General features: G+C 44.8%; 1 protein-coding gene across 1 annotated transcript in view; it reads left to right on the top strand.

Moving 5' to 3' along the window:
• The window catches only part of Pstpip2 (proline-serine-threonine phosphatase interacting protein 2), a 78,725-nt gene extending 71,469 nt beyond the window's left edge, over positions 1-7,256 (top strand). The window contains exons 12-15 of the mRNA XM_051163705.1: positions 1,095-1,176; positions 3,195-3,229; positions 4,679-4,739; positions 6,884-7,256. Coding sequence (XP_051019662.1) covers positions 1,095-1,176; positions 3,195-3,229; positions 4,679-4,728 — 167 coding nt within the window. The 3' untranslated portion in view covers positions 4,729-4,739; positions 6,884-7,256. The remainder of the gene's footprint in view (positions 1-1,094; positions 1,177-3,194; positions 3,230-4,678; positions 4,740-6,883) is intronic.
• Positions 7,257-13,986: the final 6,730 nt, after the last annotated feature.

Below are 13,986 nucleotides of genomic sequence, written 5' to 3' on the forward strand. Positions count from 1 at the left end.
TTATCTTGGCCACAGTTTTTGAGGCTTCAGTCCAGTCACTGATGCCATTGCTTTCGAGGCTGTAGCAAGGCAGCACACTATGGTAGAGAGTGGCAGAGCAGACTGTTCATCTTACAGCTAGGATGTGAAAGGGGGAGAGACCAGAGCATGCCTCCACTGACCTTTCCTGGTGTGTTCATACTGGGTTATACAAGGTTTTTCTGGGTAGTCTTGCCTGTCTGGAACTGCCTGTGTAGACCAGACTGGCCTTAAAAACTCAGTTTCTGTTGGGCAGTGGTGGTGCACGCCTTTAATCCCAGCACTTGGGAGGCAGAGGCAGTTTGATTGCTGTGAGTTCAAGGCCAGCCTGGTCTACAAAAGCAAGTCCAGGATAGTCAAGGCTACATAGAGAAACCCTGTCTCAAAAAAACAAAACACAAAACCCAAACTCAAAACAAAACACCTCAGTTTTCTTGCTCCACTTTATTTCTCTTTTTATTATGTTTTTAAAGATTTTTTTAAACGTGTAAATGTTTTTAGTAAACTTTTCTTTTCCTGAGACAGGGTTTTTTGTTTTTTTTGTTTTTGTTTTTTTTTTTGTTTTTATTGCCTTGGCTGTCCTGGACTCATTCTGTAGACCAGGCTGGCCTTGAACTCGAACTCACAGAGATCTGCCTGCCTCTGCTTCCCACGTGCTGGGATCACAGGTATGCGCCACTGTGCTCAGCTTGGGTTATGCTCCTTAAATGGTCTGTCACCTTCCATTAGCTGGAGACAGTCATACACAGGCTCTTGTGGGCCCTTCTAGGTCTCTCTACTTCTTTGTTTCTGAGACGTATACTAGGCTAGCCTTAAACTTGCTGTACAGCTGTACAGCTGAGGATGATGTTGAGTTCTAGATCTTTTTGCCACCACCTCCTAAGTACCGAGGGACGGGCGCATGCACCCAGGCCTGTCTAGCGTAGCACTGGAAAGGGCGTGTGCACCCAGGCCTGTCTAGCGTAGTGCTGGGTGGTGAACCCAGGCCTTTGTGCATGCTGGGCAAGCCCTCTACCACCTGTGCAGCAGCTCCAGCTCTTATCTGTTCCCGATGTCTTATATCTCAACAATTGTAGCACCCATCATGTACGAGAATTTCTACTCTCATCAGCGGAATGCAGCTCCACCAGGAAAGACTCCAGGGCCCAATCTAGCAAGGTAATAAGCCTTTGTGACTAAAAGCATTTTATGTGAAAAAAAAATTTTCATGAGTGTTTATATTATTAATGATCTAAGACATTACGTTTCATTTTTAATTGACAAAATTTGTGTATTTTACCTAGTAAGGAAACTTAGTTGTTGTTGTTGTTATTTTCTGAAACAAGTTTTTCTTTGTGTAGGCACCTGACTGTCCTGAAACTCACTCTGTAGACCAGGCTAGCCTCAAACTCACAAAGATCCCTCTGGCCCCCAAGTATTGGGATTAAAGGCATGGGCCGCCATACCCGGTGGAAACTTAAGTTTTTTGAAATAGCATTTTTAGAACAAATATTATATAGCTTTTATTTGTTGTGGTGTTTGGGGTACTATAGTGTACTTGATACAACATTTTTACTCTTTTATGAATTCTATACCGTCCTATAGCTGGTAGAAAACAAGACTAAGCAAGCTATGCCCCACAAAAAAGTCATATCTGATCTCTTCTCTCCCTGTGTCTCTGTGTCTGAGACTCTGTCTCTGTCTGTCTGTCTGTCTTTCTCTTTTTCTCTCTGTCTCTGTCTCTCTGTTTATTTGAGACAGGGTCTCACTCTGTAGCCCAGGCTAGCCTTAAACTCACAGAGATCTTTCTACCCAAGTACTTGAGTGCTAAGGTTACAGGCATGAGCCATTACACTTAGCTTACATTTTTTAAAATTTATTTTTATTTATGTGTATGTGAGTTTGTCTATGTTGTTGCATGCTGTATATATGTGAATATCCATGGAGGCCACAAGAGGGCATCAGATTCCCTGGAACTGGAGTTATAGGTGGTTGTGTGTTGGCTCTGCTTCTTAACAATTAAACTTTATTATACAACCCGACTAGCTTACACAAGAGGGAAAAAAGGTTAAAGAGAAAAAAGAGTGAACCTTCCGGTATCTGTTCCATGGGACGGGTCCCTAGGTGTCTCTGGTCTGGCCTGTTGGCTGATCTTTTTTCCGATCCAAGTGTGCTCAGACCTGCCTGTTGGTCACATGCAAGGGGCGATCTCCCTCTCCCATTGAGGGTCGATTAGAAACACAATAGTCCAGGTGGAGTCCCCAGGTCTGCTTCCTGAATTCTAGGCCCAGGATGGCTCTACCTAGTCTATCTCAAGGTTAATCTCAGGGAGTATCCGTGGTGTGTCCAAGGGCAAAGCCCGGCAAGACTGCTTTCACCTGTGACAAAGTTTACAGTCCTTCCCACAGTTGTGAGCTTCCCGGTGTGGATTTCCTGGAAGAGTAGCAAGTATTCTTAACCTCTGACCCTTCCCCCCAGCCCTGGCTTATATTTTTAAATGCTTGGAAAAACATCAGAAGGATACCCTTTAATGATGTGAAAATGATATGAAATTCAAATTCATTGGAGCGGGTGGATCATGCTTTTTGTCTGGCTGTTTCCCACTAGACCTGTGTGGAGGTACACCAGAGATGCTGTGGCCCGCAGGTCTAAGCCACTTCTATTGGGCCCATTGCATGGAAAATGTGCTGCTCCTGATGTAAAGGGCTTGGAGGGGGGAAAGAAACTTCTATTTCACCCAAAGCCAATGGTGGGGGTGGGGGGTGGGGAGGATCTCATCTACTTTCCATCTCGTGTTAGGGATAGTGGAGAGTGTTTGGGAGGAAACAGTGTGTACTGCCTATCATAAGGACCGTCCAGAATAGTTAGTATGAATTAGCTGACTTAATTCTCACAGAGAGGTGGGAGCTGTTTCTCACTGTACGCACAAAGATTCCAGCACTCCAGGAGATCAGTCAGTCTTGTTCCACCAACTGAGGTGAAATGCCACCAGCAGCGCCTGGGTAGAGCCCTGCATCCTGGCTGCGCATCCTATGTGCCTGCCCTTTGGGTTGCTTCGAGTCAGAGCTGCAAATCCTTTGCCTCATCTGAGCCTCCTTGACTCTCTAGGCTGGAAGCCAGCTGATTGCAGTATGCTATGTTTGTAGCATGAAGTAGAACGTTATAAAAATAATAAGACTGATCTTCATATCTTACAGGAGAGGACCTCTCCCAGCTCCTAAACGTTTACCAGGTATGCCACCAGGAAGAGCCTCTTGGAATGATTAGTCAGGTGTTCTTAAAGATTGACTGGCTAGATTATGAAACTAAGAACCAGACAAGTCTGACTTGTTGACACTGGGACATGGCTCTGTCATCTAAAGAATTTATGCTTGAGGATATTACAGTCGAATTACCAAAACAAACAAGCAAACAAAAAAAGCCTCAGTGTTTTGAGTATGTTTTGAGTCTGTGTTGGGCCACATTCATAGCTATCTTGGGCTGTATGTGGCCCATTGGTGGCAGGTTGGACATGCCCAATAGGATCCAGTTGCTAAGAGAGTGCACCTATATTTGAATATTTACTACAAGACTTTTCTTTTTGAGACAGGGTCTCACTTTCCAGCCTTTAATTTTAGCACTGCCTCAGAAGCAATTGTTTGCCGGTCACATGATCTCCTTTTTCCTCTGCGTACCTCAGAGAGAGCCACACATAGCAAAGTTTTTTTGTCAGTTGTGTTCCTTGGTTACTTACAACACCTTTGAAGAGGAGCTTTTGGCCTTCTCCTGTCATTTCCAGCCCATAGCGTAGTATTCGATGCATCGCAGGTGCTCACAGACTTACCACTGCAGGCAGAAACTGAGTGACTCTGCTCAGAGGGGAATGAGGCAGGAGTCGGCCTAGGTTGATTTGGCATCTCAGTAAACCTATAATGAGTGTTAAAAACTCTAGGGCAGCAAGATGGTTCAGCGGGTAAAGGTGCTTGCCATCAGGTCTGGCAGCCTGAGTTCAATGCCTAGAACCCGCATGCTGGAAGGAGAGAAACAACTCTCACCGGTGACCTCCCATATGTGTGCTGAGCACTCGAACATAGACACACACAATGAATAAATATTAAAGATTAAAAAAAATAGTGGTTGAAAAAATATATTTAAGTAATATTTGTTATTTTATTTCTTGTTTCCTTATAATTACCACTTAAGAGTGTACGACTTCATTTTTGTACATTTTTTGATGATGACTTTACTGGGGATGCTAATGTTGGACATGAACAAAAAAAGGCAAAGAAGTCCAAATACTGATTTCTAGAATGTTCTCTGATTTGTAGTCATGACTACCAACATAGACTTTGGTGCCCATATTTTGTATTTTGATGTGTTTAGTCGTTATAGAAAGGCAAGTTGCCTGAATCTTGAGGTGGAATGCTTTTGCTTGAAAAGGGTTAAGGCAGTGGTTCTCAACCTTCCTAACGCTTCGACCTTTAATGCAGCTCCTCATGTTGTGATGGACCCCCTCCCAACCATAACATTATTTTTGTTGCTACTTCATAACTGTAATTTTGCTACTGTCATGAATTGTAATGTAACTATCTGATATGTGGCCCCTGAGGGGGTTGCAGTCCACAGGCTGAGAACCACGAGGCTGAAGTCTTATCAAGAAAAATGGTTAGCTTAATTCTGTCCCATGTTCTTCCCTTTGCAGATGACCCTGATTATTCTTTGGTTGAAGACTACAGTTTGCTCTATCAGTAACAGGAGTGGCGGTAAGAGTCTTTAATCTTCCTGTAAGCCCTTGCTCCCTGGGTGGTTTGCATTTCAGATCTCCATTACCAAGAAGCCAGGACCACATCCTGGTGGGGCACAGCATCCCTTCGGGCTCCATTACAACTGGCAGGCTGACTGGAAGCCTGTTGGAATAAGGGCATTTCTCCATCATTTTTTCATTATTTTATAACTTTATTTGCTTAGCCCTTTTTGTAGCTGTCACACACCTCCATTTCAGCATCTTCAGAAGCAAAACACAGGGTCATCAGTCTTTTATTCCTTGAAATCAGTGGAAACTGTGTAAATGGTACCACAGGCACCAAACACAGAAGGGGATCATGGGAGTCATCTGTACCAGGTTGTAATCTCGACAAGAAATCACAAGGATTCCTGGGGGAGAACTCAAAACTCCTAACCAACCGCAGCCACAAAGAGGACCACACGGTGGCTGGTTCTCCAGGCACTCGGCCACTTGGTGCACTTTCCGATTGTGAAAAATACTTCAGAAGCCAAAAAATGAAAGACAAAAGATGAAACTGCTTGTATGTTGTACGTCTTGCCCAGCTGGGCTGAGCCTGGCATGTAATTGTATAGGGATTATATCAGGAAGAAAAAGGGGGAATCTGTTCCCAAGTAAATATTTTCATTCCTGGTTGGTCTTACCTACTCATTTGTTCATCATGAAACAGTCTTACTTCTTTGATAAAAACTCTATTGAAGAGTTGGGCCATTTGCATTTTTGCTCTCAAGTGCTTCTGGGATCAACAGGGAGAGTAAGTGGATGGATGCAGGAAGTCTTGGCAGACCTGGAAAAGTCACTTCTGCGCTTCCTGGTGTTGATGACATTTACTGTCAGTTATTATGAAGCAAAACAGGATTTCTCAGTGCCCTCTGGCAATTTGTTAGTCTAGCGTTCTTCCCACCGAAAAGCACCAGGAGGTTAGCATACCAAACCTTGCTGCAGACCCCCAAACCATTGCCGGCTTATCCCCAATTAGCTACCCAGGACAGGAGCCAAGTTGTCTCAAATAGAATAACTAGGGGGTGTCATTTTCTACTAAATGTATTACCTTAAATTGCTTCATCAATATGTTTAAGATGTAACTTTGCTATAAAAGAGATGGAAAGTGAAGGTATACATTTTTTCATTCTCTAGCTAGGTATAAATGTAATATTATATAAATTGTAGTCTTTACCATGTATCCTGATTTCTTCTTCATAAGGCTGCCTCTTTTTCAGAGCTCTGATTAGAGGCAAGGCAGGGACATGGTAAGTGAATCACTTATCAGGCAGATCTACTCTCTGGACCATAGTGCCAGTGATGGCTGAGGGACAGAGCATTGGCAGCCCCAGGAACTGAATAGTAATATATGTGTGTATAGGTACATATATATTTATATATAATGTACACATTACCTCTTTGTTTCCTGCTCACAGCTGCATAAAGCACATGTGCTACAGGTTTAAGACTAGCATTTGATACAGATCTCTAGTTCCCTAAGTCCAGGAATCTGATGTGTGAATGCAAGATGCTAATGCCTACATATTTAATGAGTAGTCTCTCTCAAACTGTATAATTTTAATGAGTGCACCAGCTCAGTGAACAGGGGCTCGGTATATTCGTGTATGATTGATTGAATTTCAGAGAATTGTACAAGCTCCCACCCTCCCTCCCTCCTGCGGAGTCCAGGAGATGGTGATGGAGCCCTAGAAGCTGGAGTTATGCAGGCGGCTCTGAGCTGCCTGAGATGGTATTGAGAACTGAATTTAGCTTTCTCTCTCTCTCTTTTTTCCAAGACAGGGTTTCTCTGTCTAGTCTTGGCTGTCTTGGACTTGCATTGTAGACCAGGCTGGCCTCTAATCCACAGAGGTCTGTCTACCTCTGCCTCCCCAAATGCTGGGATTAAAGGCATGTACCACCACCACCCAGCTATTATTCCTGTTTTTAATTTTAGCATGCTTAATAAATACAGATTATGATTTTTGAATTAAAAGCATGTGAATCAAAAATATCAGTGCACGTGTTGTTACCAGGAAGAGCTTCGGTGGTGACTGTGGCTCTCTCCTCATTGTTTCCCTTGACTCCTAAACTGGCATGAACAGGCCGTTTGGATGAAATGTCCTTGCTATTTTCTTTCCCCAGCTACTGCTTCTGTGACATGATGAGAGGCCCGAGAGCAGCACAACCCATAACCAAATGGTGTCAATCGTGAAGACTTCGGTGTGAACCCTTGTTGGAAAAAAAAAAATTTTTTTTTTTTTTTATATTTTAAATTTATAGTAGACATTCGACTCAACCGAGCCAAGTAGAATTCTGCAGAGGTCTGTTTTGTTTTTGTTGTTTTTCTTCTCAGAGAGTTTACATACTGCCCCAGAAGGAAGAGTTATTATTTCCTCGCTAGTTACTAAGGTTATGAGTGTTGTTTCCTGTTGGGGAAGTAAGGCCGCTCTGGATTCTGAGTGTTGGCTTGAGCAGGCCTGCAGAGGATGGTGCCACCTTCCTTGGGCTACAGGAAGTAAGAACACAGAAACAGCGGCGCCCTCTGTCAGTGGTGCAATGCTTAAAATTGCCTTTGTTTTTGGCTGGAAGACTTAGAAGCGTCCGACTACACCTGCTCGTTTTACACGTGGGGAAGCAAGACCCAGCGGTGGGAGGTCAGTTTCCTTACAATTCTGACAGCAGTGAGAGACAGAGCCAGACCCAGAGTGCAAGTTTGTTGCACAGTACTGTACTTCTAGCCCTTTGTGAGGCTGCCACGCTGGTGTTCAGGTTAAAGAAGGGACTATCAGGCTGGATCAGGGAGTAAAGGTGCCTGTGCGAACCTGAGGACGTGAGCTCCATCACTGGGACCCACATAAGGGTGTAAGGGGGCAACGCACTGTGGAGTTGGCCTCTGGCCTCCACACATGTGCTATAGCATGCACATAGGTATGATTGACATAACACACACACACACACACACACACACACACACACACACTTTAAAAAGGCATTTGGCCAACGTTTTTTCAGCTAGTAAAATTACTAGGATTTAAATGTCAGAATTATTTTTGTAAAAAATGCTGTGTATTGAATGAGCCACAGCGCAGAGCATATTTAATCTATGAGGCCATGGATGTGAAATATGTACTTATCTGTATTTAGGAAGGTATGATGAGGAGTTGCCAATTAAGTTGTGGCAGCCGATAGATGGCCAACCTCATTTGGTTCTGAGGAAGTAAAGTTGGAAAAAAAAGATTCAAAGAAATGTGTTATTTTAACTATTCTTCAAAAGAATTGAGAGCCTCAAAACCCATCTTCAGTCTCAGGTCTTTACAGAGAATCCTCTGCTGTGCTTTGAGACAGTTAAAGAGGCTTTCTTGCTCCTTTATAAATATATGTTTCTCCCTTTTTCACCCACATACGGCAGGGAGACTATGCTATTTACATGGCATTTACACCCGAGGCAGTGGACACTTTAGTTGTGACAAAGTCCCTGGCCTGGTTCTCATTTGGCTGTACATGTCTGTGTCACTGCAGAGGACAAGCATGTTCCTGTCCTCTGTGCTGTGGCTTTCCCAGGACCAACTGATTAAAATAAGACTGAAAGCCAGCATGGTGGTGACTACCTGCAATCCCAGCATGCTAGAGCCTGAGACAGGAAGGTCGTGAGTTTGAGACCAGCCTGGGTACATGGTCAGAAGCCACCTCAACCCCTGCACCCACAAAAAGGTAGATTATGTCCCCTCTTAATACAAGATGCTCCCGGCCGTGGCAGCTTCTTGGCATGACAGGAAATTTGCATAAGTTGGGCATCCTTTTAAGAAACTCAGGTTTGCAAAGCTCCATTGACTTCCCCAAACTGCACAGCCTCAGGAGACTGTCTGCTGCACACAGGACATTCTGTTTTTAAGTATATTATTTATTGTTAGTCTTCAGTGATTTATGGTTTCTGTCTACCAGCATAACTGATATAAGTGTGTTTCATGATTATAAAATAATATTAATTTTATTGCTTTGTTTCTGCTTGACATGAAGTAAAATAAAAGTTCCTGATGATTTGGCGTTTAATTTGTTTTCTTGTGTTAAACATACATCTCCTTTGAGCTTTACATACTCCCTCCTCTGTGTGCATGGTGTGTGTATCTGGTGTGTGTGTCTGTTCTGTGGTGTGTGTGTGTGTGTGTGTGTGTGTGTGTGTGTGTGTGTGTCCAGTGACTTCAGGGTCCCAGTACTGTGCATGTGTGAATGTCAGAGGACTACCTGGGTGTTGCTCATTGCCTTCTGCCTCATTTGATATGGAGTCCTCTGTTCCTTGCTCCTGTGTATAGCAGCCTGTCTGGTCTTGGAGCTTTGGGGGATTTTCTTTTCCTCGTGTCCCACATTATAGAAGCCCTGGGTTTATAGATGAGCCTTAGGCTCCCCCCTCCCCCAAGACAGGGTTTCTCTGTGTAGCCCTGGCTGTCCTGGACTCACTTTGTAGACCAGGCTGGCTTCGAACTCACAGCGATCTGCCTGCCTCTGCCTCCCAAATGCTGGGATTAACGGCATGTGCCACCACGCCTTGCTGAGCCTTAGGTTTTATGTGAGTTTCAGGGATCTGAACTTGTATGGCAAGTGCTTTACCCACTGAGCTACCTCTCGAGTCCCCAGTCTCTCCCTCTTCTCTCATAGGTCTAAAGCACTGTCATAGCATCTAATTAAAGATACTGTATACCCGCCGTGTTAACACTTCATGAGAGTGGCAGTAAGGGAAGTGTCTAAAAGAGTGATAAAGAAAATCAATTGAGAAACACTAGTCTAAGGCAATGTTAAATGGAATTTCACATGACAGGTCAGGCACTCTGTAAATTGGCCAGACGCTGTAGACTAAAGGGCAAAACCCTTTCTTGGAGTCTATCAGGGAGAAGCCATTGCTATTTCCGGGGTGGGAGAGATTTGGTGGGTTCAGTTCACTGGTTGGTCTTTTGGAGGGATGGTGACACATTTACAGTTCAGCCTCAGCCCAGGTGCTCGGCAGTATCATAGACCACATGGGAGTCTCATTTCTCTAGCCATGACCCTTCTGTTCATGGGTTCAAGGAAGCATTGGAGTGGCCAATGACAGAGTCCAGCGCAGTCCACTGGAGGAGTTACCCCATTCATGCAGTTCTGCATCCCCTGGCTTTAGCGGTGGCAACTCCCTTACAGGCACTAGTAAGAGATACAAATAGTTGCGTGGTTTTTGTTGTTGTTGCTAATTTGCATAAGCCCACCCACTCACTTCTTCCCTAGTTCTCTGCTTCAAAGTTTCTTCCGGGTCCAGTTCACCAGCCCATGCGTCATTCACCCTGGGCTGGGTCTCCCCTCACAGTGTGTTGGCGACCAGCTGGACTGACTGACACAGTGCCTGCTTGGTTCACTCCATCCCTGTTTCAATTACTCTTGAGTATGGAGTGTGTGGCAGCATGCCACACTTCTCTGTCAGCCAGGTTGAAGGGATCTTCTGGGAGACGACAACCATGAGGTGAATAGAGGAAGGCAATGATGTGTTTGCCTCGCGGTGTTGAAATAACAGACCTGCGCCTCGCCCACCACCTGCTGTCTTTGAAACAAATTGAGGCTGACCTTGAACACAGGATCCTCCCACCTCTGCCTCTGGAGTGCTGAGACTTACAGGCAAGTGCCACCACGGTGCACAGGCAGACTGCTCCATTTACATTGCATGGTGGATTGCTCATGTGCTGGCCTGACTGAGGACTCATGGGGCCTGAAGAAAGCTAACGCAGTGTAGAAGTGACATCATTTCTTTTCATATTCATATTTACTCTACGCTTTTTTTTTTTTTTTTTTTTTTTTTTTTTACACAAAATGTATATCTTTGTTGGTTTTTGTTCATCTTCTTAAATGCTGCCACAGCGGCTTTCTGGCTCCTCCAGCATTCGCTGGGTGTGGAGCTTGTGATTTCCCTCAGTGGTGCAAGAGCAGCTGGCAATCCTGCTTACGCTGTCGCCCTTAGCTTTATGCTTGCCCTGCATTCTTCTTTAATGCTAGTGACGTCGTCACACGAGCTCTTTTTACCTGAATTCCTCCCTGACGATACAGGAGAGGCCTCAGGGGTAAGGCTGCAACTCCGACACCATCACTGTTCTCCTCCAGCGAGAGAGAACCTTGGCTTCTGGCTGCATGGGAGCATCAACAGGATTCTGAACACTTGCAAGTACCGTTTCTGGTGTCAGCTGTCTTAGCTTGGAGTCACCTAGAAGGAGATCCTGAGAGAAGAATCTGAGGTCACATAGTGTGGGTAGGAAGTGAGCACATGACCCAGCAGTGGGAGAGGAAGTGAGGTCGGCACAAGAGGGAAACGGGTAAAGAATGTGCTTCTAAGGGCTGGTGAGATGCTTCCGTCCAGAAAGGTGTTTGCCAAGCCAGTCCGAGGACCTGAGTTCGACCCTTGGAACCTGTGGTAGGGGGGGAAACCTGTCCTCTGAGCTCTGTGCACAGATATGTGCCACACAGATACACAGGCAGATACACAGACAGACAGACAGACAGGTGCACAAACCCCTTTGGAAGTGTGATATTAAGATGATGTTGTGGGATCCTGGGCTTTACTTTTCCTGGAGGAAATTGGAAAGCAGCACAAAGCACAGACATGAGCTAGTCTGACCAAAGGATGATAGTGCTGGGCGCTTGTATTAGAAAGTTGGGAGCCTGGCATGGTGGTGCACGCCTTTAATCCCAGCACTCGGGAGGTAGAGGCAGGCGGGATTGCTGTGAGTTTGAGGTCTACAAAGTGAGTCCAGGATAGCCAAGGCTAACATAGAGAGACCTTGTCTCAGGGTGGGAGGTAAAAAAAAAAAAAAAAAAAAAAAAAAGAAAGTTGGAACTTGGAAGTATTATAAGCTAGGTGACTTAAATAAAATAAAAGAGATTTACTGTCACAATTCTAGGGCTTGCCATAAGCAATCAAGGTGTAGACTGGCTCAGTCTGAGGACTATCATGGAAGGGTGTGTTGTGGGCCTTTCTCCTTGAACTGTAGAGGCCATCCTTTCTCTGTTCTCTTCCTACTGTTTTCCTTCTGTGCTTCTTTGTCTCTGTCTCTGTCTCCTCATCCCTCCTCCTTCAAGGACAACAGTTGCACTGAAGATTGATACTTAGGATCTCATTTTCAAGACAGGGTTTCTCTGTGTAGTCTTGGCTGTCCTGGACTCGCTTTGTAGACCAGGCTGCCCTCGAACTCACAGTGATCCACCTACCTCTTCCTCCTGAGTGCTGGGATCAAAGGTGTGTGCCATCATGCGCTAGCGTCTCATTTTTATCTCAGTCACCTCCCTAAAGATCCTACCTCAAAGCAAAGTCTCATTCTGAGGTCCTGGGGGTTTGAACTTCAACATAAGAGTTTGGGGAGGGACACATTTTGGCTTATAGTTGTATTTATATGCCAACTCCTAACGTCATCAGTCAAGGCTTGGTCTTGGTTTGCCTTATTTTCCTGACACACCCAAGCTGCCCTACATGTGGTCAAAATGGGCTCTGAGGCAGAGTTGTTGTTGTGGGGTACTGTACACTTATAAGTGTAAGTGCTAGCTGAGTGTTGTGGTCCATGCTTGTAATCCCAGCATTTGGGAGGTTGAGTCAGAAGGATCAGTAGTTAAAAGTCAGACTGGGCTTCATGAAATCCTGGTTGGGGGGGGGGAGAGAGAGAGAGAGAGAGAGAGAAAGAAGAAGAAGGAGGAGGAGGAGGAGAGAGAGAGAGAGAGAGAGAGAGAGAGAGAGAGAGAGAGAGAGAGAGAGAGAGAGAGAGAGAGAGAGAGAGAGAGAGAGAGAGAGAGAGAGAGCGCAGTGTGGGGCAGGGATAGAGGGAGCCAGGCATGTAGCTCTGTTGGGAGCATGTTTGCCTAGTACACAAGAAGCCCTGGCTTTGATCCCCTCCATCAGCTTGGTGATATACGCCTATCTCAGCATTTGGGTGTGGAGGCAGGGGGATCAGAAGTTCATGGTCTTTCTTTGCTGCATAGTGAGTGTGAGGCCAGCCTAGGGTATATTGAGAGAGAGAGGTGCTTGCTGTGTCTGCCCCACATTTGTTGCTTTGAGGATGTAAACAACTAATTCAATGACCTAACTAGCTTGCTTTTTCAGTGGAGAAGATTGTGAAAAGGGGAATATTAGAAAAAGGATACTTTGTGTGTTTTTCTTCCTATGGAAACAAAAGTCTGTTAATGGAGGAGATCACACACGTGCAAGCCTGATAAATATGTAAACTGGATACTTTTGGTGTACATGCCAATTATCTTGAGATACTGAAAGAATTTTAGCTGCAATTAGTCTGATTGCACATCAGTTTCACTTGGGAGGCAGAGGCAGGCAGATCTCTGAGTTCAAGGCCAGTCTGATTTGCAGAGTGAGTTCCAGAACAGCCAAGGTTACACAGAGAAACCCTGTCTTAAAAAACCAAAAAAGAAAACCAAACAAAACAAAGAAAGAAAGAAAAAGAAGAAGGAGGAGAAGAAGAAGGAGAAGAAGAAGAAGAAGAAGAAGAAGAAGAAGAAGAAGAAGAAGAAGAAGAAGAAGAAGAGAAGGAAAAAGACACCATACAAATTAACTTCTGAAGTCCTTTCCTTCATTCCTACCCTCACTTTTTTGAGACAGGGTTTCTCTGTGTAGCCCTGGCTGTCCTGTAACTTGCTCTGCAGACCAGGCTGTCCTGGAACACAGAGATCTGCCTGTCTCTGTTAGGATTAAAGGCATAGGCCATCATTTCTGGCCCTTTTCCATTTTTCACACTATAATCCTGGATACTTCATTTTAGGGTAGGCTACAGAGTGGATGGTTAGTGTTTACCCCCCTACCCCCCTCAACAAAACACCATTCAGTCCACTCATCAGGTATTCTGTACTATGTGTGGGCTATTACTTTGGAGGGCCTTGGGATAATCCAGAAAAGCCCAAGAGCTGGCCTTCCAGGAGCATTGACAGACCCTACAAATAAACATAAAAGCAAAGTATATGATTTAAGAGAAAGAAAAAGAAATCAAGACCGTGAAAAGGCAGTAAGGCCAACTTCTTCTTTCTTTTTAAAAAACCTGGACGGGTCCAGGGCAGCCAAGGCTACACAGAGAGACCCTGTCTCAAAAAACCAAAAACCAAAACAAAACAAAACAAAAACAAAAACAAAAAAACAACCCCCCCAAAAAACCCCACAAAAACCTAAAAAAAAAAAAACCTGGACGGTCCATTGAAGCAGTATGCGGAATGTACACTGATTAGCTTTCCGGCCTTACATG

This window comes from Acomys russatus, chromosome 20, assembly GCF_903995435.1.
Source record: "Acomys russatus chromosome 20, mAcoRus1.1, whole genome shotgun sequence".
Lineage (NCBI taxonomy): Eukaryota > Metazoa > Chordata > Mammalia > Rodentia > Muridae > Acomys > Acomys russatus.